Source organism: Uloborus diversus, chromosome 1 (assembly GCF_026930045.1).
Source record: "Uloborus diversus isolate 005 chromosome 1, Udiv.v.3.1, whole genome shotgun sequence".
In the NCBI taxonomy this organism is placed as follows: Eukaryota; Metazoa; Arthropoda; class Arachnida; order Araneae; family Uloboridae; genus Uloborus; species Uloborus diversus.
The window spans coordinates 227,082,621-227,107,706 of record NC_072731.1 but is presented as its reverse complement, the minus strand read 5'-3'; the positions used below and the strand labels follow the sequence as shown (position 1 = coordinate 227,107,706).

At 32.4% G+C, this 25,086-nt stretch overlaps 2 protein-coding genes across 2 annotated transcripts in view; one reads left to right on the top strand and one right to left on the bottom strand.

The window, feature by feature from the left end:
- LOC129219038 (protein bicaudal D-like) overlaps positions 1 to 7,676 on the bottom strand; it is an 8,049-nt gene extending 373 nt beyond the window's left edge. Inside the window, exons 1-2 of the mRNA XM_054853361.1 lie at positions 7,190 to 7,676; positions 6,866 to 7,006 (exon numbers count right to left, since the gene is read on the bottom strand). Coding sequence (XP_054709336.1) covers positions 6,866 to 7,006; positions 7,190 to 7,411 — 363 coding nt within the window. The 5' untranslated portion in view covers positions 7,412 to 7,676. The remainder of the gene's footprint in view (positions 1 to 6,865; positions 7,007 to 7,189) is intronic.
- Positions 7,677 to 8,670: 994 nt separating this feature from the next.
- LOC129225494 (rab GDP dissociation inhibitor beta-like) overlaps positions 8,671 to 25,086 on the top strand; it is a 37,171-nt gene continuing 20,755 nt past the window's right edge. The window contains exons 1-2 of the mRNA XM_054859925.1: positions 8,671 to 8,843; positions 19,914 to 20,121. Coding sequence (XP_054715900.1) covers positions 8,799 to 8,843; positions 19,914 to 20,121 — 253 coding nt within the window. The 5' untranslated portion in view covers positions 8,671 to 8,798. The remainder of the gene's footprint in view (positions 8,844 to 19,913; positions 20,122 to 25,086) is intronic.

The window sequence follows — 25,086 nt, the reverse complement described above, 5'->3', positions numbered from 1 at the left end:
GTTTTTGAATGGTGACATAATTCGGAAATCAAAGGGACTTTTGAATTTTTTCTTCGGAAGTGCTGAAGTAGGTTCAGAAACTCTTCCGAGGCGTTGATGGTAGCGGTTCTGTACTATAAAAAGGGGGCCGAAGTTGGGGCCAAAGTTTAATGTTGTGAATTACTCCAAAATCAGAGGTTGACCCCCCTAACCCATCCTCGTCGTTTCAAGCATTTCTTAAATATTTAACGATAATTTATTTTGATCAGGAAATGTCATTTTGCATATTTCTTATACTTGTTTCACCTATATTTCGTAATGAGCCATCTTTTTTGCATCATTAATAGCGATCTATTTTTTTTCTGTTGTAAGTAACTATTTTTATGTATTTATGTAAAATCAATGAATAAGTTATTTTTGTTTTCATCATATTTTTAATAATATGTTGTAGAAAAGTTTCAAGGATTTTCTATTATGCATTTTTTTTTTTTAATTTCAGAAAATTATTGTTAAATTGAAAAATTTAATTTGAACTTGTTTCTAGTGCTTCAAAAAAGATTAAACAATCAAATTGTTCAATATTACGTGTGCAAACATCAGATCAAGTAGTATATGTATTCAGTGATTAATTTGGTGTAAATATTGAGTTGATTTATTTTGGTTGCATTTTAAGAAACTCGCTCTTTTCGTGGTTATTTCTTTTTTCCGTAAAATTTGTGTCACTGTTATAGGTTTTATGAAAAATGCAAACTTTTCTGTTCATAAACTTTAAATAAGTATAAAAACATTCCTGTTAGGATTCAATATTGTAATTTATCTGTTACCTTTTTTGTTTAATTTGATGACTAAAAAATGTCTACGTGCACTCTTTCCACTTTAATTGCGTAATTTGTTGACGGTTTCATAGTTTTGTTCTTAATTTTTTTTGAATAATTAAACAACATAATTTAATGTTTTTTTAACTATGTTTAGTGCACCTAAATCCATACATTATTAAAATAATACTTAAATCTTAGTTATATGTTCAATTAAAAAAGAAAACAAATCAATTGGTTATCAAACAGTCTCGTTGTTTTTCTTTTCTTTTTTTTTCTTTCTTTTTTTTTTTTTTTGACTGTTGTTTTTTGTCTTCCATCATACAGCAGTTCTGAAAAGGAGAAGTATAACTACACCCTGTACAGATTGTACGTAGTACGATTCAAAAGTTCGAGGGACAAGCTGTATTATCAAACCTTACCCAGAATAGTTCACATTACCGAAGCACATCCACCTTCAAAAGGTCACCTTGAGGGACTATGTATTTCTGCCAGCGTTCATATAACTTTTAGAAACACTCCTGGAAGCCACTTTTTCGCTACCTTCTGTGATGCAGTTTTATCTTCTCCTGACGGAAGAAAGCCGCGCCCATGCAAATGTTTTTTTGCTGAGAACAGGTAAAAGTCACACGGAGCTAAGTCCGACGAAACGTTACGTTATTTGTCATATCAGAGTATTGACCAATCGAACAGTGCATCCTCAACATGAAAGTCGACTTCTTCCCCACGATGAAGTTAAAGCAGCAGCGCAAGAGGCCTTACAGAAGGTTGCAACAAATGTGTTCCAGGAGTCCTTCTAAAAGCTATACGAACGTTGGCAGAAGTGCATGGTCGTTCAAGGTGACAATTTTGTAGATATATGTACTTCGGTAATGTGAACTATTCAGGGTAAGGTTTTATACAACTTGTCCTCGAACTCTTAGATCACACTACGTGCGTATGAGTTTTCAACTTACTGTTTCATAAGGTTTTTGAGTGACACAAGTTTTCGTGCATTAAGACATCACAAAAGAATTTGCGATAATTAACTAAGGAGGTGTTCAAAATGGATATTTTGGTCATTTATATGTTCTTAGGTACATATGCATTTACACATGTGCCGAAAAAACTTGTGAAGTTTGAATTGGGTAATCGTAAAATAGAAATTTAGGTCGAAATCTGATTTTTTTTTTGTTTTTTTGTGATTACAATTCCTTATTCGGAGCAAGGAAGCAAAGTGAAAAGAATTAATGATCCTTTAAATCCCTGACAATCTTATCAATTTATTTCTGTTAGATTTTCCTTTTTTCTTTTTTTTTTTGTTTGCCATCGGCCTATGGCATCGGCCATCGGCCATTTGGAGGAAAACAATCGGCATCGGCCAAAATATGCCATCGGTCGAGCCCTAATTAGAACCTCCTCCCACCTTCAACTCCTCAGAAATATGGATAGATCTTTTAAATTGTTTATCGTGTTTGGCGGGAAGCTTTTTGCTCACCAAGCAACCACTTCACTTTGAAAAGCTTCCCGCCAAACAAGATAAACAATTTAAAAGATCTATCCATATTTCTGAGGTGTTCAAATAATGCAAAATTCTGATTTTAGTAAGAAGTTCAATTTTTGAATCCAGGCAGGGATAATTTATTTTATTTTTTTATTTTTTTGCATAATTACCTCCATTTAAATATTTCAAATAGAACTTTTTTTAACATTAATAGCGGCTGAATCTTCCCACATTTTGTTGTTAGTGAAAATTCATTGGCAAAGTGCTTTGTCAATAGTTTGGAGAGCGTGTCATAAAATATAGATCATTGAAGCTTTCTCTTAAAACAAATTGAAAATTTTGTCAAAAAATACTCTACAAAATTTAGAGACAGGTGCTTGCAGAGATACCCCCCCCCCCCAAAAAAAAAAAAAAAATTATAAACAAGCATCTTGTTTTTAAGCAGTCTTGAATTGCCAAGTCGTGAAAGAAAGTGCGAAATGGTAATTTTCTACAATTTTTTATAATAAACTATAAGAATATAAGAAATATAGGACAATTTCAAAAATATAGGAAATATAGGACACTTTTGATGCTTTTTTGAAAATATAGGAAATATAGGATATATAGGACTGCTTCTACCCCTGCAAAGATGACTTGAAATTTATTTTGAAAGAACGAAAAAAAAAGGAAAGGAAAAAATATACAATTCAAGTGACTATGGGAAAAAAATACATTCACCTTCACTTGCAATTCCTGCACAATAGACCTCTACAGCAAGGAGAACATCTGTTGAGCCAATGTGCGATAAAGGAGTTCCATGTGCGGAAATGAGTATAGCTTGTTTTCTTTTGTTGTGTACTGTACTGTTTACACTTTGACATGTTGCTGGACTACGAATTTGCTTTTGAGCTGTTAAGTTATCAAGTCAACTGATTGTACCTTTATTCAAATGCTGGCCTAAATTAAAATGCATTCCCCTTCATTCTTCAGTTCTATCATTTATTGATAAGTTCCCGAGAGAGGGGAGTTTTCTTTACTATTAAAGATGTCTAAGCGAAAGCAAAAAGCCTTGGATTTAGAAAGTAAAGTAAATTTTATTTATGACATTGAAAGGAATCCAACAATCAAAAAGAAAGATATTGCATTGAAATATGGAATGTCTCCAAATACTCAGTACAAATCCATGAATCCGAATTTGAAACGAATGAAAATGTGCACCTTTCCTGAAATAGAATCAGCTCTATTCAAGTGGTTCCAGCTGTATAAAAATTAAGACAATGCCATTCCTATCGGTGGGTCTTTGCTGCATAATAAAGCAACGATTTTCGCTATATTACTCAAAATAGAAAATTTCCACACCTGTGCTGGATGGCTAGAGAAGTTCAAGACCAGACATAACTTTGTCTTCAAAACTCTTCACGGAGAAACTGTGCATATTTTGCTTAAAAACTTTTAAGTTCTGTAATTTTGTCTGTTACATATGCATATTAATTAAAATATTCGATGGTTATTAATAATAAAATGTCAAAAACCGAAACTAACGGTACGTGAAACAGCCGATAAGTCGAAGTTTTTCGTTAGCCCCTTTAGATTCGAGTTATGGCGAATTCACTGTATATTACTGGAGATCACGAATTTGAAAGCTACTTTTCAAACATTCAAAATGGCCGTTTTACTATTTTCAGAAATTTAGTACTAGTTTTGACCCCGGAGAGGAGTGCTCTTTGAAGCAATTTCTTTAAAAACAATTTTTGTTATATGTATTTTTATTAAGTTCTTTTTGTCTTCGGGTTGGACTAGGATTTTAATATTTTTCTATGTTTAATGAAAATTTTACTACAACTATATTTTCTATGGGAAGGGGAGAGTGATTACTATTTTGTTCTTATCGTAATGCGTATTGCAACTGATTCTTCTTAACAGGCACTTTAAATGTTCGTGAATCAAATAAGATTGCGAAACAATCTTCGAGGGTTGGCGAGCGACAGCCAGCAGGTGGCGGAGCCCCCTAATGTACTTAAATTGAAATATAGAGGATTTTCCATCTTAAAATCTGAAACTGAAATCCTTTCAGTAAAATTATTAAAATAGAAACGTATGGAATCGTTTAAAATGCAATGTATTTAGTATCTGAAACAAATACATTGTCCAAAGCTCTTTTAGAAAGGGCAGAGGAGATCGAGTAATTATGGTCAAGTCGTTACTTTTGAAACTAAAAAGTTTACCTAAATTGTTGTCAACAATACCGTATGGCTTACCGTATTTTTTTCATGCATGATAACATGAAGCAGTCAAATAATCGGGAACAATAGTTAAAAATCACTAAAAGACATATTGCACAAATTATAATACAACCCCAGTGGCAGAAAGTTTTGTAGCTTTCTGCGACAAGCTTTTAGAACTTCATAATCTGTCTGCAAAATTTCGGGAGTGGTTTCAATAAAAAAAATAAACCAGTCTTTTTAAATAATTATTTTTGAAATAAGGCAGGACCCCCCCCCCCCCCAAAGACGATGGTTCACTTCCCCAAATTCTTTGAAGCACTCCCCTCCCAAGAAAGAGACCCCCCCCCCCAAACTGAGACTAAAATCTATCTCAAATTACCTCCTAAAAGTTTCAATGGTGCAATCTAACGACCCCTCACTCCTCTGTCCTTGGTGGGCACCTGACATTTGCAAACATGTGTTGGCTATTGAACAGGGCTTTGTCCAGGATTTTTCACAGGGTCCATTTTATTTGTGAAAAATCAATTCATTTTTTGAAAGTATAAAAATGGCTCATAAAAGAATTTTTTAAAAATTGTTTTAGAATTGCATTTTAGAAGCCTATGATAAACTATTAATATCTATAGACACAGTTGCAGAAAAACTAAAATTAAACCATCTATTCAGCAGTTAAGTTTTTGACTCAAACAAAAACAGAATTTCGTTTTAAAATGGTGTTTTAATGGACTTTTCATTTATTTGCCTCCATATGAAGCAAAGTTAGGTTGAAAAAAAAGAGTAAAATTTCAATTCTCATATCGGATGCAATCAGATTGCATTTATCAAAATGGAAGCAATAAAAGTATAAAAAAGGTAAATAAAAAAGTTTATTAACATAAAATAATTTTAGAATTACCATTTAACAGGGGTGCATATTGAATTTTATTAATATCACTGACATATTCACCGAAAATTCGGAGTCTTGAAAAAAAAAAAGGATGTGTAAAGGTTTAACACCAGACACTAAATGGCGATAATTTTAAAGCTGGTAACCGTATTTGGCCGGATCGCATTTTCAATGCGATGATAATTTTTTTTTTTTTTTTTAAAGTTATTAGCGGGAAGAAAAAGTTCTTACACTGAGTTTTTAGAGAACTTTATAACACTGCTAACGATATGATAAAAACAAACGAGCAAAATTATTCACTACGTTAGTTAAGTATCGCTTGCATCATACAAATATGCCGACTTTATTTTTTTGTACACAGAAATATGCGTTATTTTGATTTTAGATTTACTTTTTCAGTAAACAATTTGAAAAAGATTGTTTTGTTTTGGTTTATAAGTGCCGCAGGCAGGCAAACAAGAATAATCAGGTGTGTGATCATTCTCTCCTGCGTCAGCAGTTCATTATGTCCGACAGGTGCGGACAGCTTTTTTTTTTTTTTTTTTGCGGACAATTTTTATTTTTTTTTTTTTTTTAGCGCGAACAGAACTGTCCGCGATAGGGTTCCGTTGTCCGCGACATCGTCGCCGTGTCGCGGCGTTTCTGCCACTGGGAATACAACATATTCACCACGAGAACCAAAATGGAGAAATACTATTTTTTTGAGCCTCATATGCTCAACCTTGTGTGCTATGACATAATGAAATAGTATCATGGCTCCACATTAGGAAGAAAAATGCTGATGTATGCATTAATTACTATCACGTATTTTCAAGCCAAAAGATTTAGTGCCTTTGAATAGCCTGTTTAGACACAACAAGGCAATAATTTTTCTTTTTAGAATGGCAGCGAGATGGATTGTTAGTTTTAATGAGAAGTATAGTTTCACCATTAGATAAAATGAAAAGTTCGGTTTTATTTCTTTGGTTTGAGATATTTCCCCCATTTGGAGCATTTTTGAAAGGTGGATCTCGGCGCCTTTTAGATTCTGGCGGTCATGCGCCGCAACACATAGGGATGGCGCAGCCCTGGCTGCAGATACTAATTTATGTAATAGGCATTGCATTTTTTATATGCTTTGCAGCCCCCTCCCCCGCCGTAAAATGTTGAATTTAACGACCCATATATATATATATATATATATATATATATATATATATATATATATATATATATATATATCGGCATTTGGAGAGATATATCTCAGTATTTAAAATTCTGATATCATCCAGCCCTAATGAGTACATTATAGCTGAATCAGGAAACCTTATGTGTTAGTAAAAATTATCAACAATCACTGTATTTGACAATAATGTCAGCTTTCAACAGGCTTAAGAATGTTCAACTAGTTTTTGATATGTCATGTCAAAAACCAAACCTTACCCCCTATACATTGCTGCATATAAATTTAGTGAAAATAAATCAAGAAGATATGATCAAAGACAAATAACCTCACCTGCTTTAGTTCTTTTTCTAATTCTTGCACAGCAGAAGTAAACGATGCCTCCTTACTAGCTGTCTCCAGAAGTAAGCTTTCCTCTTGTTCAATACCACTAGTTGCAGTTTCCTTTTGACTTGTTTGATACTTTGCCAAGGCCTGAAATTTTTTCAATGATTTAGACTTTTACGAACATTAAGTTTTCTTTATCAAATTAGAAACTATTTCAAAACCATACAATGAAAGATTTAACCACGGAGAATGATTAAAAAATAAATATATATACACAATCACTTATGAAAATTAAAAAGATCAAATAGAATTATTTCATAAAAACTTTACTTCACGCAACAAATCTAATTCCGCTTTCACGCTATCATAGCAAGCTTCCAAATCTTCACAACGTTGTTGTAGAGCTCGTTTCTCATCTAGCAACACAAGTCCGTACTGAGCAGACAAATTTTTTTCATGTGTTGTCTGCTCAAATTCACAATTAATCCTTTCTAATTCTTGTTTCAGAAGATCGCGCTCTTGTCGCAAAATCTCAACTGTTTCATTACTCATATTCAAACCTTAATTTCATTCACTAATTTTTGATACTAACAGTAACCTTAAAAACACCTTTGATAAGTCATTTAAAAATGTGAATTTAAAATGCATTTTTTTCCACATAAGATGGTCATTACACACAGTAAAAGATGTCTCACATCATGCTATAGTGTTACAATAAAAACAACATAATTGCAAAAAACAACCGTCACAAAATATTAATATAAAGATATATCTATTTTTCAATAATAACCGGACAAAACACAACCATCCCACGGCAACGAACTCATTATGCATTTTTCTAGTACTGCCATATTGCTGCGTATAAATATACTAGTTTTGTTCTTTAATTTCTTCGTGTTATGTGAAAAGTCATTTTTGCAAGGTTTTGACAGAAAAATTAATTTATTATGAGTTAATTTTTCTTTTATTTAATCAGAAAATCCCAACAGCTACATTCGGAAACAGGCACTGGCGCACTGGTCACCGGTGCCACGCAAGTGGTCGAAAAAACTATGGTGCTACGAAACTCGGTTCCTCCTGTGTGAAAACGCATAATAAGGACTCTACCGTGTCCGAAATCTTGCTGTTGCACCGGTGTCTGTTCCCGAATCCAGGCAAAGACCGATAGAGCTTTTTTTGGGGGGGGAGGGATGGCAGGAATAAATTTTGGCAGATTTGTTTAAACAACTGACTGTATAGGATTTGAGGTCCCAAAATGCAGAATCAAAAGTATATTAATACTTATTTCCGCATTTATGCAAGTACAAAAGTGTCCAACTAGTAGTAACAAAAGTACGTCGAATTAGAGTTGATCCTAGTCATTTTAAAAGCCCTAATTCGGCAAAAACGCAGACAAAATAAAAAAACTACAGGAGCTGAAAAAGCTGCACTTCTTTCAAAAGAAGTCTTTATTTCCAAAAGTAAAAAGATGTTCGTCAGTAAAATGCATTAATTTACAAAAAGTACTCAAATTTTCACTGCATACCTCATTTTAATCAACATTTTGCAGCGAAATGTTGGGTTTTTTCCAACTTAATCAGTGGATAAAATTTGCTTAAACATTATTCAACAAATGACATTTTGGCAGATTTAAATGAAATTGTTATTTAATTTTGTTTGCTAATTGACATTTTGCAGTTTTCCATTTAGTGTTAAAATTGTTAATGCTATGCTTCTGATACAAAATTAGCTTTTTTAACTTGTTATTAACTAGAGCATTGCGAAACTTGAGCGGAATAATACAAGATCTGACTGCCTGTGTGCATTGGTCAGGTGTCTGCTGGTGCTGTTGGGTTGCGGTGGTTTTACAATCATCTACCGCGGGCGGTGGAGTGATCGTCGATCGTCAAATAAGCGTTTCGTGTCTTGTGCTTGGAAAAGTACTGTAAGGAAATTCATTATGGATGAGGAATACGACGCTATTGTTTTAGGAACTGGCCTAAAAGTAATAAATTTCTTTCTGACTTGTCTATTTAAAATGCATAATGCCTTTATTCTGTATTACATTATTTGTTAGGTGAATTAAGCCTAATCTGCTACCGATATCAGCCACAGCCCCTTTTTAAGATTTAAATGCCCTCCTGTCCAAATTGTTATTTATTTTTGGAAATTATATTTCATCAAAGCGACATATGCATTAAAAGTGTGAACTTCTTTAGCTGTGTTCGTAGGACATTAAACCCTGCGATGACTCAATCTGTCAATTAGATTGTTTCGTTACACTCTATTAATCAAGGAGGGAGTTTCTCGGAAGTTAACGTGGAAAATTTTTCTATACAAAGAGCTAATTATATATATATGTATATATATTCTTTGTAATTTACCAGACAAATACATTATAACTTTCGGATTAAATAGTTTTTATTTCTCGCACGTATGGCATTATCAACAAATCGAAATGAAACCGATTAGTTTTTTTTTTTTTTTTTTTTTTTGAGCATTGAAATCTATTTTACATCTTCAAAAACTTCAGTTGAAGCAGTGAAACTATTTTTCTGTTTGTCTTTAAAACCAACAGTAGTAGTTGATAATTAGCTATTTCATTGTCTTTAAAATTTGAAAAAGGGACAATAGCCAAGGTGTCATTTTTTTAGTTTTCCCTTCCAAGTCTTTTTTTCCTCTTGGTTTAAAAAGATGTTAAAAATTTACAAATACAAATGTGACGACCAACAACAGGCTCTGGGCCCAGCTAGGCTGGTCTGTTTTAGTTCCCAATGAAGATCAATGGCCCTCTTAAAGCTATCCACCCCCTTGCTCATTGCCACCTCTTCCGGTAAGCAGTTCCAATTGCCCACGATCCCACTAAAGTAGTAAGTTTTTCTAATTTCCAGGTTAGCCTGAAATTTGAAAAGCTTAAAAAAAATGACCCCTCGCCATCTCTGCTTTAGGCTATAGGTACATATTAAGCATTTTAAGTCTGGTAATAATATAAATCTTAAAGTCTCCTTACTAGTCTAGTAGCCCTCTTTTGAACCCTTTCCAGTACAGAAATATCTTTCTTCAGATAAGAACCGATAGAAAGTATTTTAAGAACAGCATATTCGAAATGAGGTCTTACTAAACTTCTATATATAGCAGGGGTGATTGTGTTTCGGTATTTTACCGAATTTCCGGTATTTTCAGACGTATTTCCGGTAATTTAATGTCCGAAAATACCGGAATTATATATTTTTTTGTTATACTTTTATCTCCCTACCTCCGCAGTTTTTTAAAATTATATAATACTCATCAAATATACCTGCAAGAGCCATAAGATGAACACTTATCCCTTAAGATGGACAAATGTCAAGATAACTTGTATAACACCAGTTCAAAAGTAACTTTGTAACCCATTAAAAATTTAATCAAATGTACACACAATATTTTGACTCAGAACCATTTAATACTATGGCAAAGATGCACTTAAGTAATAGAAGCCAAAGATTACCCCCCCTCCCCCCCTGGTCTTGCTTTGAAACTTTCAGGTATTTTTGATGAACTCACAATCACCCCTGATAAAGGCAGAATAGCCTTCTGAGATGTGTTTGATATAGATCTGTTGATAAACCCAAGCATTCTGTTGACTTAGTTACTTGCAATGCTGCACTGTTGGATAAGCTTGAAATCCTGGTTTATTAAGGCTGTTCCGGTAGAAAAACATGCTAAACTTGACTCTTTGGGAACAGCGACAAAAAAAATCTAAGCGCCGGATTGCAATGAAACTTTTTACTATATCAGATGAATGTGTAAAAAACAACGTGCATGAAGTAAATTGCTGCTGAGTTACCTACATTTATTACAAAATGATATTAAAAAGTACTTTTTGTCAAATATGAAATATTTCTCTTAAACACATTCATGAAAAATCATCTAAACACAGAGATTCGAGATTTTTTTCTCTGAACCATAGAAACAATGTAGACGCATTGCAATTGAAATATTTTGTAAATATCATTAAAGAAATTTTCAATGCTCACGTGTTCTGAAACTTACTCGATTCTGTCCACTAATCTTATAGTTGCCTAAAGTGCCAATAGATGGCGTCAAAAACTCGAATAAGTAAGGATACGTGAAATTAAGGTCTATTTTATTAATAGCTCGGCTTTTTTCTCATTTTTATGCTAATAAATGATTCCATATGGACCATAAACTTTCTGTAACAAGTTTCATTCCTTCATATTCTTCATAAATCAGTCCAGATTTTTTTTTCTCTAAAACCAATTGTTCGTGATCGCGTGGAGATCCCGCCGGACAAATATCGCCATCAGTCAGTTTTGCAGATTTTGCGAAAAAGAGAGGCTTTCCTTGCGTGTGCCCGAAGTGATGGCCAGTGGTATCGGATGTCAGTGCTTGTAGCTTGGGCTCGAGGCGGCAGTGATTGTAGTCAAGGAAAGAGAAAGGGGGGAGGGAGGACGTCCCCGTGTGTATTTTCCGTGTTGTTAGAAACAGGTGGGTGAACTAGAATTGGAGGGTTGGCCTACGAGTGCTCGCCACACAATCTTTCCTAATCCGCAATGAATATCTTTCTAAATTGACGCAACAGAGATCATTAAAATTTCGTGATATTTTATTTCAACAACGATTTTAACTATTTTTCAAGAAGTAATTAATATTTTCTAATGTTAACGAAGGACAAAGATGATCTGAAAATAGTTCTTATTTAATTAAAAAAACCTTGCTCAATCCATTTGCGCAGGTGTGACATCTTTGTGCATATATTTGCCCTTTATAACAAAGAGCAAAGTATTATGTATGATAATATATGAACTTTCAAAAAAAAAAAAAATTGAACTTGAAAAGTAAAGATTTTTACATATTGTGTGCGTACGCGTAATAGGCTCAAATCATTACCTTGTAGACACGAAACTTTTTTAGAAAGTAGGTACTTCGTATATTATGTAACGTTTAATGGTTTTTATATTTGAATGTATCAAAATTTTAAGACAAAGCTTAAAATTCTGGGAATAAATTGCAAATACAAGCATAAAAATGTCAAATTTGTGCAAATGGATTAAGTAAATCTTCATCTCAATTTTATACTTTAAAGTTTTAGACTTGGAAAAGTAACAGATTAAGTAAACATGATATTGATAAGCGTTTATTTAAATTGCACAGGAAGTATTATAGTGTGATCCGCGAGTTACTGACCATCAGCCAGTAAGTTGAACTAACTTGTAACAAAGGTTTTGATTTGACCATTATGAAGGTTACGTACGATATACTTACAGAGACATCTAGAAGTTTTCAAGGAAGTCACTTTTCTTACTGGTGCAAATTGTTATCAGATAAAATGTTGAATCACCTTTTTCTAGGTTAAATTTAATTTTACAGGTTCATTTACTGAGATATGCTGATCAATGCTTATTCTCAGTGAAGGAAAAAAAATGCATTTAATAACTACATCAATTTATGCTGTTTGTTATTGAAGGTTGGTCGATTACATGCATTGATCTAAAATGCCTTCAACGCCAGTAATTAACAAACACGATCTACCTGTAGTAATGACATAGTTAAATGCTAGTTTTAAAGCTTTTTTCTTTATACCAAAGTAATTACAAACATTTTTATGCTAAAGATATGAATGTGTACAGTACAACTTTCATTGAGAAAAAAAATATTTTAACCATTAATTGACTAGCTTGGTTAATTACTAATGCTCCAGATCAGCGGTTCCCAACCAGCATGTTGTGACTTCCAAGGGAGTCGCGAAGAATTTCTTATAAGAGAACACATTCAAAAACATATCATTAAACAGTTTAAAAACTAAAATATGTAGAGGAAAAAAATCATTTTAGAGAAGCATCAATACTTGAGCGTAGTGGCGAATTTAAAGAGCCTGATGATCCCTCAGCATTATTACATTTTGGTTTACGGACTTGCATCCCTACAAATTGCCGCGAAAGAGTCGAAAAAAACCTCCCTATAACATTATCTAAAATTGTCTGAAAGTTCGTTTTTGGAACTTCAATATCGAATTTTTTTGTGAGACAGTCTCTTAACCCCAACCCTCATCCTGAAAGATGTCATGTAATTGCGTTTTCAGGACTTAATTTTGGAAATATTTCGAGAAGTTCCTAGAACCCTATCCCATTCCCTAAAAATAGCAAAGAAATGGATTTTTAAGCTTTCAATTTCGGAAATATTTCACAGGAGTGCCTTCTATTCCTTTTGCATAATTAAAGACCGTACAAACATCCCTTTTCAGGATTTAAATTTAAAAAAAAATTCCGGGTGAGGGTCTCCGATCGTTTCGCCTTGCCATCAAAGATAATCTACTATTCTATTTCTGAAACTTAAATTTCCAAAGTTTCCTTCATATTACCCCCAATCATTTCTCCCCCCCCCCCCCCCAATCACTAAAACTTGATTAAAATACGTTTTGGTAACTTCAATTCCGGAAAAATTCCGGGGGAGAGGCTACCTATCCAAACATTTGCCTAATATTTAAAGGAACAAACAAAAAATACGAACAAAAAGACTACTTTTTTTAAAAATATTTCTAAAATCCAGGGGGTTCCAATGGCCCCTCCTCACCCTGATTTCCCAAATGACGGACCTGAAATAAACTTTGAAACGAAATCCAGGAAGGATGGATCGTTTTATTGATTTTTAAAATATTTTTGGGGGAATACCCCATTGGATCTCTCTTTTTGTTACATATTTTCCTGGTTTTCACCTCTCTAGCCCTTCCGAAGAATGCTCGTAGTCATAGTATATATTCCATTCTCCTCCAAATAAAAATGATGACAATCAAATGACTACTCATCATCGAAGGGGGGGGGGGAGTTCACTAATCTTGCTAAAACAAAAGGAAAAAAAATCAGTATTTAGTTAAAATTTCATCACGTTTGGGAAGCAGAGAAGTGCTTGAACTAAATCCAATAAATAACTTTTCTAACTTGGTTGTCCGTTTTCTGCTCAAGTCATTGTGGCAAAACAAGACGCATGTTTTATTCTGATCAACGTTTTGAATACAACCAACTTTAAACTATAATACTCAAAAATATACTGTCGTGAAATGTATGATAAATTTACATTTTCCCCAATCAAAATTGAACATTTATATCTCTCATATACAGCCGGCTACCGCTCCAAAGCGATTCAACTTACGCCAAATGCCTATAACGCGAGTTTTTCTCGAGTAACGAATGTTAGAGCTAACGCAAATTTCTCACCCACAACACGAAAACTTTTGGAAAGGAATCGTGGCGCAAAATGACGGCTTCGCTATTTACTACTAAATATTAGTTTCGTGAATATACTTTCATCCTTTTAGCATCACTAACTGCTCTAGTTCCCACCCAGCGCTAGTCAAAACATCGCTTTGTTAGTGTGTATAAATAACAACTCCACAATTTTCTTTTAATATTTTAAATTCTAAATATGAAAGGTGATGAAATATTCTGCACCAAAGCACGCTGTTTCATGCTATGTTTGTGAAGATAGAAAGAAAAAGTGAAAATTTGTGACAAGATAAGGAATTCTTGAACGCTTGAAACTCTAAAAAATGGTTCGAAGGCAGTGGCGGATTTACCAGGGGGGTGGTGGAGACGACCGCCCCCTCCGTAACTGTCATCTTCGAAAACAAATAATATAGAATTAAAGGAATTACTAGCTTTCGCTATTAATTTCAATCAAGTACATTCCACAAATTTGCTTTAAATTAAGTTGAGACAGTGTAGTCGAAGATGGACAGCATTACCCACTTTTTAATTTGAAACCGAAGCTCGCCCCTCCCCTCTTTTTTGAACATTAATAATTTTTATATTTCTATATGTATCTTCCAACCTTTTTCTTCCATGGACTACACTATACTGGTATGATGATACATTTTGCTATGATTTAGAACAGTGGTTTCTAAACCTGGGGGTGATAGCCACCAAAAGGGAGATTTAACTCTTGAGGGGAGCGATAAGTTTGTGAGGGGCGATAGGGGGTGATTAAAATTTAAAATACAGGCTAAAAGGGGGCAATTGATTCCCTCTCCCCCTACATAGTGGGTTGAGGGGAGAAATATGGCTTCCACGTTTTTCAACCGCCACCCCCTTGAAAAGAATGTAAATCCGCCACTGATCGAAGATAGCACAGCAATACTGTATAGTACTATTACAGTGTAGTGCTTTATTATTACTGCATACTGTATATGTACCGTACTGTTTTTTTTTTTTTTTCATGTCTCTCTCTCCCATTGATAATTGATATTGTGCATCGTTTGAATACTGCTGTTTTTTTTTAAAATACGGTAAAAATTCAGCTGTTTATGCAAGAAACGGTAATATATTGTTAAGAAATGGTCTGGAACAGTTAAAAGGGTGTTTAAAAATGTCTTAAATAATTGGATAAGTTAATACAAAATTCGTATATTGTACACGTATATTTGTATATAACACACACACAAAATCAACTCCTTCAAAGTTTCAGTAACGATACTAAAGTTAGTTGAAATCTATGATCTAATAAACTTTAATTTTAAAAGCACCAGCTTTGATACGGTGCTCCAAAACTTGAATTTGTTTATATATATATATATATATATGTTTTTGTTTTTTTTTAATTATAAAATGAGAAAAACTTACTGATGATCAATTGGGTGACGGAGAATTAAAAACAGCAACAATAGTGATAATAATAATGAACAGAAATTTAAAATTAACTTTAAATTTCTTTCTATTAGAATTATGTTGTCTGAAAATTAATTTTTTTCTCTCTTTTTTCTTCAAGTCCTTATTCTATTATACCCTTCTCAAATAATTTCAATTATGCGTGCTCAGTCATTTAAAACGAGGGGCATCATGACCGGATAATTGGACAGTTCGGGCAATTAGAGTTTGGATAACTGGAATCCTACTTTGATATAACACAAATGTAATGTATCTTCAAACTCAGAAACCTGTAATTCTGTTATGGGGGAAAAATTCACTTCAGAGAACTCATAATTTAAAAATGTTGATTTTATTTTTAAAAAACCATTTTTTGTGAAGTTATTTCTGAAATTAGATTTTTTTGGAGTTTTAAATAATAAAAAATGTAATAAACATCCATGAAATGACACAACCAATGATTAAAAAAATTATAATAACGAAAATTTAAAAAGAATCGCCGTTTTTGGTTCTGGACCAAAAATGGCAGCCAGGGGGGGGGGGATTTTGGAATGCCTCCCCTTTGTAAAATTTTTGTTTATACAATGTCTACAAGCATGTCGAGTTTCATAATTTTATCACAATTTGCAGTTTCTTCCTCCGTAGCCCCCCGACTATTTCCAAGTTAGGCGAAAACTAAGATCGATCTCGGGGGGGCGGGGCTGTTCCTCCCCCTCTTTGCACGACTGGGCCCTGTTAAATGCCGTAAAAAACTATGTTTTCTTCTTCAAAATTTTAAAAGATTCGTACCACCAAGTTTTCTCTGTAATTCCATGGTAATTTTTGTGGACCTTTGTCATGAACAAAAGGTAAAATTCCTCGTAAAGATTAAAAAAATGTGACCTTTCAAGCACAATTTTCTTTTAAACTGTCCAAGTCTGATTTAACAAACTTTCCAGTCTTTTCTATTACTATTTAGCAATTTCTATAAATGCAGCATGAAGGAAACAAAGCTTCTAAAGATTAATATTTAAAAAAAAAAAAACTACATTAGATTGACAACTTTTATTAGTAGATTTAATAGCCAAAAAGAAGACATTTCTAAAATATGTTGCGATAAATTTACCGAAGTTTCCGCGGTTAAAAAGATGAACCCTTAGTATAACGAAATCATTTCTGATCTAAACTTCAAATCGAAGCAAAAATGCTCTCATCTCATTTCTCTGCAGCGGTTTTGTTTGCTTTTCCGATTCCTTCGCGCTGTCAATGCCTGAAGGCACTTGAGGGGTGTGTTTCGAACAATGAAAGACATTCCTCACTGACTCCTCTGAAGAACAATATCTCCTCCACACAAATTCCGGTTTGTCCCCTTTTCTGGATGTCGCGTAAATCCTGTCAGTTGTAAAACTAGTTTGCGGCTAAAACGTACAACGAGCATGATGCTTTCGTCACAACCAGGGTGCAACATTTTGCGCCATCTATTGGGTAAAGGAAGTTTTTTTCATAAAATGGGACAGTCTTAAGACACCCAAATCAATAACATTTTCTTTTTGTTATCTAAAGCCAAGGTAGCCTTGTCATAGAAATACAGTAAATTAGTAGCACTGGATTTATTTTTCCTAAAACTATGTTGTAAACTAGTCAACTCTAACAAATTCATAGTCTTGATTTTTATCTAAGTTTCAAAAATCTTACAAACCATCCCCTAAAGCAGAATACTCGACAATGTTCTGCAACTTAAAATCATCTGACCAAAAGTGTTCTGCAAGTACTTCAAGCATTGTATAAACACAAGCAACCAACGTAACCTTTTCCACAAATCAGGAGCCCTGAATCAAAATCGTTTAACACAGGAAGGGGAGCTTTTTTTTTTTTTTTTTTTTTTTTTTTTTTTTAAGTTTTTAAAACTTTATTGTTGCTACATATTCATTTCTGTACAATCTAAACCAATTAAGATTCTCCAAAAATATTTTATATGTTTTCTAAAATGCATAGAAAGAGCAAAGATACAAAACTTTATAAAAATCTGAACTTAGGTATCAAACCATGTTTTTTTTTAGTTAATTTTACATGGGATGAAGGAGCAATTAAAGTGATGTTAATAAATAAATTACTAAAGTAATAAATAGAATGAGTCTGGTAGCAAATAATAAAACACTTCAAAACTTAATATTTTTAGGATACAAAAAGATTGAAATCCCAATCAAGACGTGCAATTTTCGGCGATGGAGGGTTTCTATGTTAACGTGTTTCTAAAACATACGTTTATGGACGAAATTACAGTGGATCAAGATCGATTGGGGGGGGGGGGGGGGAAAGAGGAACCAAAAACGGTTGAAATTGGAACTGTTTCAGGTTTAGAATATGAAATATCTGCTGAAACTGCAGATTTTCTACTAACATCTTCCAACTGTTGCGAGAATTTTGCACAAATTCTACAGATTTCTTTATGTTCAAAGTAAATCTTCAGTTCTTGCAAATGACTTGGCTTTTGACTGAATTATCGTAATTTGCGAGAATTTTATTTTCTTCTAATTTAAAGAAATCAGCAGAATTTTGGCAAAATTCTATGTTGAGATGGAGATATATGTAGAAAATCTGCGATGTACGTCGCAAATTTAGCAATATTCTGCTTTGGGGCAGACCTTTGAAGCTAGACTTACAGATCTATAATGCTCTGCACTACCTTTATACCCTTTCTTGAGAAATGGCATTATGTTACCCAGCTTCCAGTCCTCTGGCACTGTCCCTGAATTTTAAGAAGCATTGAAAATATTTAAAATAACATCCATTAATTCTTCTATACATTCAACTAAAATTTTTTGGATAAATATTATCTGGTCCCGGAGCTTTAACTGCTTTAATTTTTTGCTGATGAAATAAAACTTCCTTCGTGGAAAATGCAAAATCCCCCCTCCCCCCCTCAAGCTGTGTAATAGCTTATGTCTTGCTAGTGTCAACTGCTGAGATACAGTTATCGTGAAACACACTGGAAAAAAGTTAAGAACATTTGCATAAACCCTATCGTTTTTAGTTAAATTTCCATGCCCATTAACCAATTGCCCAACTTGACTAATTCGAGCTTTCCCAGAATTGGATTCCCGTCTTATAGACACGTTTAAGGGAAAACTCTGTGTGATATGAGCCGAAAACCTTTAAAAAAAAGTATATCTCCATGAATATAAGCGATACTTTCAAAAAAATATAAAAATAAATTCTTGATTGTTTTAAACTTATTTCTGAAATTTATAGCTTATTCCTACCGTATTATCCCATATTATCCAGCATACCCGGGAAATTTGAATTTTCGGGCATGCCGTATAATTTGAGGTTTATTTTGCAACAAAACAAAAGTAAATTTCCCCATTCAGTTCTAATCAGAAAACAAACCACTGTGAGGAAAAAATAAACCCTGAAAGTACCTTCTTTCAAAAAAAAAAAAAAATGTGTATTGCATATAATATGTGCTTTTTATTTATGGTAGGTCATGATTAATGTATTAAATTATATGTCGATAAAGTCATCAATTCAGAAGTAATCATTGTTACTGCGATTAGTTAATAATTTTTTTAAATAAATTATTTTTGGTTCCATTTAGAGAGGTAAGTTTAATTTTTATTTGTTAGAATAGTAATGGTAAATTCTTTAGCATTTGTTTAGGGACAGTAACTTACTGCTTAAATGTTTGCTTATTTAGTTTTGATTTAATTTTTACAAAATTATTAGTTATTAAACAATATTTTTCTTGTTAAAATAACAAACTACATTGTTAGTAAATTTACAAAATTTAAACTGTTTATTAATACTAATAAGATATGTATAGAACTTATATTCATTTTTAAGCTGAACATATATTCTTATAGTATTAATAATTTTTTTTCCTAACCTCTATTTTTCTGGCATACCGGAAAGGACCAGGCAAGTGTTATTGAAAATCTGGTGACCCCCAAATTTTGTGGCATGCCGGATAATGCGGTTTAACACCGTAGTTTTGCAATGAAAAATGGTCAAACATTTTTTAGTTTCTTTAATTTGTTGCTGGTCCCCTAACTGAATAGTAGATTTAATTTTTATTGGAAAATAACAGCTGGAGTATACCTTTTATGTGATAAAAATTGCGGATGAAAATTGAAAAATTTCAAAATACTAAATGCTGAAGATTTAAATGAAATCAAGTTGTACTCTGCCTAAAAATCAAATATTACTGAGCTTTGAGGATGTTAAGCTACCTCTAAAAGTTATAATTATGAGCTCTAACTTCACAATAATTATTTTTACATAACTAGAACCAAATAGGAGGGTAAGACCAGATAAAATCAGAATTTTTTTAAAGGGCCTTTTTTGCTCCACCCTAATGCTCTCATGCTCAAAATGTTATATTGTACCTTTGCCCAACTATGTATATTCAAGTGAAACTATTTTGTTAAACATTAAAATTTATATTTTTCTTTATATAGGAATGTATCTTGAGTGGGATGTTATCTGTAAGTGGTCGGAAAGTCCTGCATATGGATCGAAATAAGTACTATGGAGGAGAAAGTGCATCTATTACTCCCCTCGAAGAACTCTTCTCAAAATTCAATATGCCTGCGACACAATTAGAAGAATATGGAAGATCTAGAGATTGGAATGTTGATCTTATTCCAAAGTTTTTAATGGCAAATGGTAATTTCAGTTTGATTTATTCAACATTTCAAAACTTTTTGAATACTCAGATACCATATTATGTCTTGTAGAAAGCAAGACAAATCTTATGCTTTCATTCCAGCTTAAAAACGTTCATTTTTATTTTTTCGCTCACTTCCCTTTTGAGCAATCATTAACTTAATTTTCAAGTGACTTAGCTATGATCTTTTCATGTGTGCTTTAGCTTTTAAGAATCATTCATTTGATCAGTTAGTTTTAGCAAATTAGATATACTCTTGATGCGCCTCTGTGTTAATGTTGCCGTTGAATAAAGCCGTTTTTGTAACTGGTTCCAGGCAGTTGACAGGAGCCTAGATGCCAAAAGTATAGCGTTTGGTATTGGAAATATACAAACTGGGATATTTTCATCAAAATTTTTAAGTAATGACAGTTGTTAAAAACAAAAAAAAAAAAAAATCAGTTAAAGCATTGACCTTAGTACCGAAGCGTAGAGAGACGAGTTTTGAAATGTTTCGTTCTTTTTATAAACTACTGATGTATCATGAACTACTAAACATAATTGACTATTAAGCGCATAGCTGCCAAGTGCTCCGTTTTTCCCGGAGTTTCTCCGATTTTTATTGCGTACTCCGAAAATCCGATTTATTCCAAAAAACTCCGTTTTTTGACTTTGCTTGTACACTTTTCGATTTCTGAGGAAAAAGAAGAAATTTCCCTATCCTGGAAGGTAGGAATTGTGCTCAAACTCAACAAAAGAGGAGGCAATTTTATGCCCTGGAAGCATTAGTGTTAAGATAAACACGGAGTGGGAGCGCTAATCGATCGGAGAGCATCGTTTTTTCATTGAGCATTTCAGCTACGTGCAAAACGTAGCCGCCATGTTTGGTCATTCAGAAGATGGAAGTAGACGATGCTTAAGTGCTTTCGTTTTCAAAGACAAAGCAGAATTGGGGGTTTCTTTTAATTGCAAACTAATGAAAATCAGCAAAATGGGCTGCAAAATGTTTTTTTTTTTTTTTTGGTAATTTTAAATAATTTTATTGAGAAATGAAAACAAGTATACTATTTAAAATTTCATCTTATCCCTATTGCTTTGGACACGAATGTGCTAAAGATTCTCAATTAAATTGTAGTTTCATGGGGATTTGTTATTTTCAAATTATTTTCATGCAACAAATTCAAAATTTTATTTCTGAATTTTTGACTTAGTCGCCATATTTGGTCATATGCGAGATTTAAGTAGACAAAACTCTTAAAGTGGCCGAGTTTTAAAAACGGAATTAGATGTTTATTGCAATTCAAACTATTGAAAATAATGCGAAATGGGCTCCTTCTTTTTTTTTTCCGGAAAATTCTTAATTTTTTTCTTGAAAAATGAAAAAAAAAATTCTTCAGAATATTATGTTATCCTGATTGGTTTGGATGCTAATGTGCTAAAAACTGTCTATTTCATCTAAATTTTAGTTTTTTTTAAGGATTATTAATTATTTATAATTACTTTTAATACAACAAATTCAAAAATCTATCATCATAAATTTTTTGCATTGTTGCCATGTTTGGTCATTTGCAACATGGAAGTAGACAAGACTATTAATAGCCTAAGTTTCCGAAAACAGAATTGGTTGTTTGTCTCAATGCAAACTATTAAAAATAACAAAAGGCAAAAAGTTATGGTTTTTTTTTTTAAATTATTTTTTTGAAAGAAAAGTTTTATCTGTATTTGATCCTTATTGCCTCGGAGGCTCTGTTATAAGCTGAAACCATTTCATCTAAAATGAAGGTTCCTGCTGACTTCTCATTTATTTATTTATTTTTTTTTAATGAATCAAATCATTTTAACTTGAATTTTCCATGTACAAAAAAAGTATTGAATGACTCTATTTTAAAATGTGTGAAGTCCTATTCATCTATTTTTTTCATGAAAGTTGTAAAAACTGCCCTATCTCCCCTCCAGTTTGTGTTTCAAAACTTGGTGACAGTGGTGGCCATTAAGTTTTTGGAGTCTAGTGGCCACTGGCCACTTAGAAGATTTCCAAGTCTTGACCTTTACTATGAGTTGCTTTACTTCCAAGTATAAGAAGTAATCGTGTTTTTTTTTTTTTTTTTTTTTTTTTTTTTTTTTTTTTTAATCTTCAATATGTTCTTATGCAATGCATTTTCAATACATGTAGGATATGTATAAAGGAATATTTTTAAAAAGGGTTGCAGTTTTATTGAATCAAACAGTAATCATGTTTTTTTTTTTTTAATTTCCAATATGTACCTACGTAATGATGCTTCTTTAATGTAAAATATTTTTATCTTATACTTGGTTGTAGTTTTGTTGAAAATCTAACGTGAAAATTCAAAAACGCATTGTAATGGTGCTTAGAACTTATAGAAGCTTATTGTACTGAAGGAAGGTTTAGCACAGGCCACGATTTGGTGCTCCTATTTTAACCCTCATTGCTCCTATTTTTTCCCTTAAGTGCTCCTATTTTTTTTATCTTGAGGTTGGCAGCTATGTAAGCGCACTAAAAGTTAAGTCATTAAAAATTATTTAAATCATGCCAACCAATTAAGTCAAATACCAGAGGTTTTCATTTGAACCAAATTTCTGCATTGAGTTTAATCTTTGAGCAAATTGTAGTTCTAAAAACATGACAGGAAAAAAAATGTCTTAGTTAGCACTTGTTTTCTTACTCTCTAAGAAAAAGCAACATTATTTTTTTCTGTGCATTTGTAGGTTTTTTTATGGTTATACTTTTTGACTCTTATTTCATTAAAACAAGAGTTTTTCTAACAAGGAAAACGCAGATATATTTTTGTTTCATTAATATTTTCATTCATCAATTCAAATTCACCTCTTTGCAGGGTTGTTTGGTTTAAACCACGGTTTGAACCAAGTGGTTTAAAAAAAAAAGAACAAGAACCATGTGGTTTTTTTGAAAATGTTTTTTTTTCCCCTTGGAAAATTAAATTTCCCCAGCAATTGTTTTCATAAATTTTAAATATTATAGGAAAATGTAAAATTCAACTAAAATGCAAATTAACCAACAAAGCTTTAGAGATAAGTCACTAAGTTACCAATAAATCTGCAACTTTTTTTTTAATGTAATTCATTTTGCAAAATAATTTCTTCCCCCCCCCCCTCTTTCTTTCTTTTTTTTTTAAATCAACGAAACGTTTCTGATCATTGCAACCTTTCCTATTAGGTACATTAATATCTAAGGCAGACCAATTAAGTTTTTTTTTAAATTCACATGTAGATAAAATCCAAGTAGTTTATAGTCTACTAGGGGGCTATCGTCCCCTGCTCGCTTACGCTCGCCAACCCCCGGAACTGCTTACACAGTTCCTTCCAATTGCTTCGCAATCCAAGCTTGCTGCGCTTGCTCATTGGACACCAACATATTAGTATAGCTTTATTTCTATTAAAAAAAGTGTAAAGCATAAGTTTGCAATTCTATCATCTTTTGAGAGAAGAATGTAAGGGAGCATTTTTATTCTGAAATTACAAACATGATATAATTTTTATTTCCTATATTTACTGAATGCAAAAGAGATTGCAGTGAAAAAAATCCTACAATGTTTATACACTGTAAGGACTAAGCAGCTTAAAAACATTTCATGGTCATTAATTATACTATGTTCAGTGTCAAAATATTTTTGTATGGGCAGTTCTAAAAAGGTGGGAGCAAACACAGATCTCAACTTTGAAGCTTCAACACCAAATAATTTCATTTTAATCGACTCAAAATTTTTTGAGTAAAATTATAATACTGTTTTGAGACAAGAATTGACATAAATTATGGAAAAAATGTTCTTCAAAGCCCCTTAAAAAATATTTTCTTTGCTAAAAGGCAAGATTTTGGACATACCAAAATATTAACTGAGCAAATATACCATTAAAAAAAATTTTTTTTTTATTATTTCCGTACGTTTAAAAAAAAAAGAAAGTAAAGGTATGAATTTTACACTGAATAATTTTTTGTTAATATTTTACATAAATAACAAAAGTAGATAGATTATTTACTTTGTAAACAATTTTATAAAAAAGTAAGTTTAAAAGTGTTTTCATAAGCTTTTATGCAGTATCTTAGAAGAAAAAAAATTTTTCTTAAACATACATGAGAGATGTCCAAATGCCGTTACGATCTTGGCGCCGATAATTCTGTTTGTTTATTCATAATTTTTGATGATCCACTGTCTTCTAACCTCAATAAAAAAGGTTATTATAATGTTCTTTTCTTTAATCCATTGGTATTTTGCATAATTAATACGTTACACATTGAACAATACATAAATTACACTAGAAACATGGCTGGTTATGATCGTAAAGAAAGCCATTTTGCGCTAAAATTCCCAAGCAATCTCCAAATAGAAACACAAATTTCTTTTTTCAATAATTTTTTCAGGCATTGTTTTAATTCTTATGACATTTAAAAAAATATTCATTATTAAAACTGATGTCACTTTTTACATAATTTCTTAAAGCATATTTTGTTTATTTTTCCTTTAAAAATGTATATGTTGTATTTATTTGTCTCCATTTTTATTCCTTATTTGTCCCAATAAATCAAACTATGAGTTTGTATAGTTATTTCCATGAAGCTTTTATTTACCTTTCATCAACTTCTTCAAAATCATTCCAAAACTTTATTATATGTAAAGAGCAGTATGTATAGCCATTCAGGTACTTCATCAATATCCTCTTTATCATTAAATTGCAAAATTCAAAAAGTAGTAAATAAAATTTTTATTGAAAAAGTTAAAAATCAGATTAACAATTGTCAAAAATAGTGAAACTTACATTATGATGATGTCCAAAATCCGTTACCTACAGGACAACAATGTCCAAAATCTGTTACCTACAGACTGCTGACTTAATTTGCGAATTAACAATTTTTACAAATACCTGCTGTCTTTTCATGTTCATATATTGTGTTCTAGGTATGCATACTATAGAATAAAAGGAAAATTGATGTCAAATTTGAAAATTTT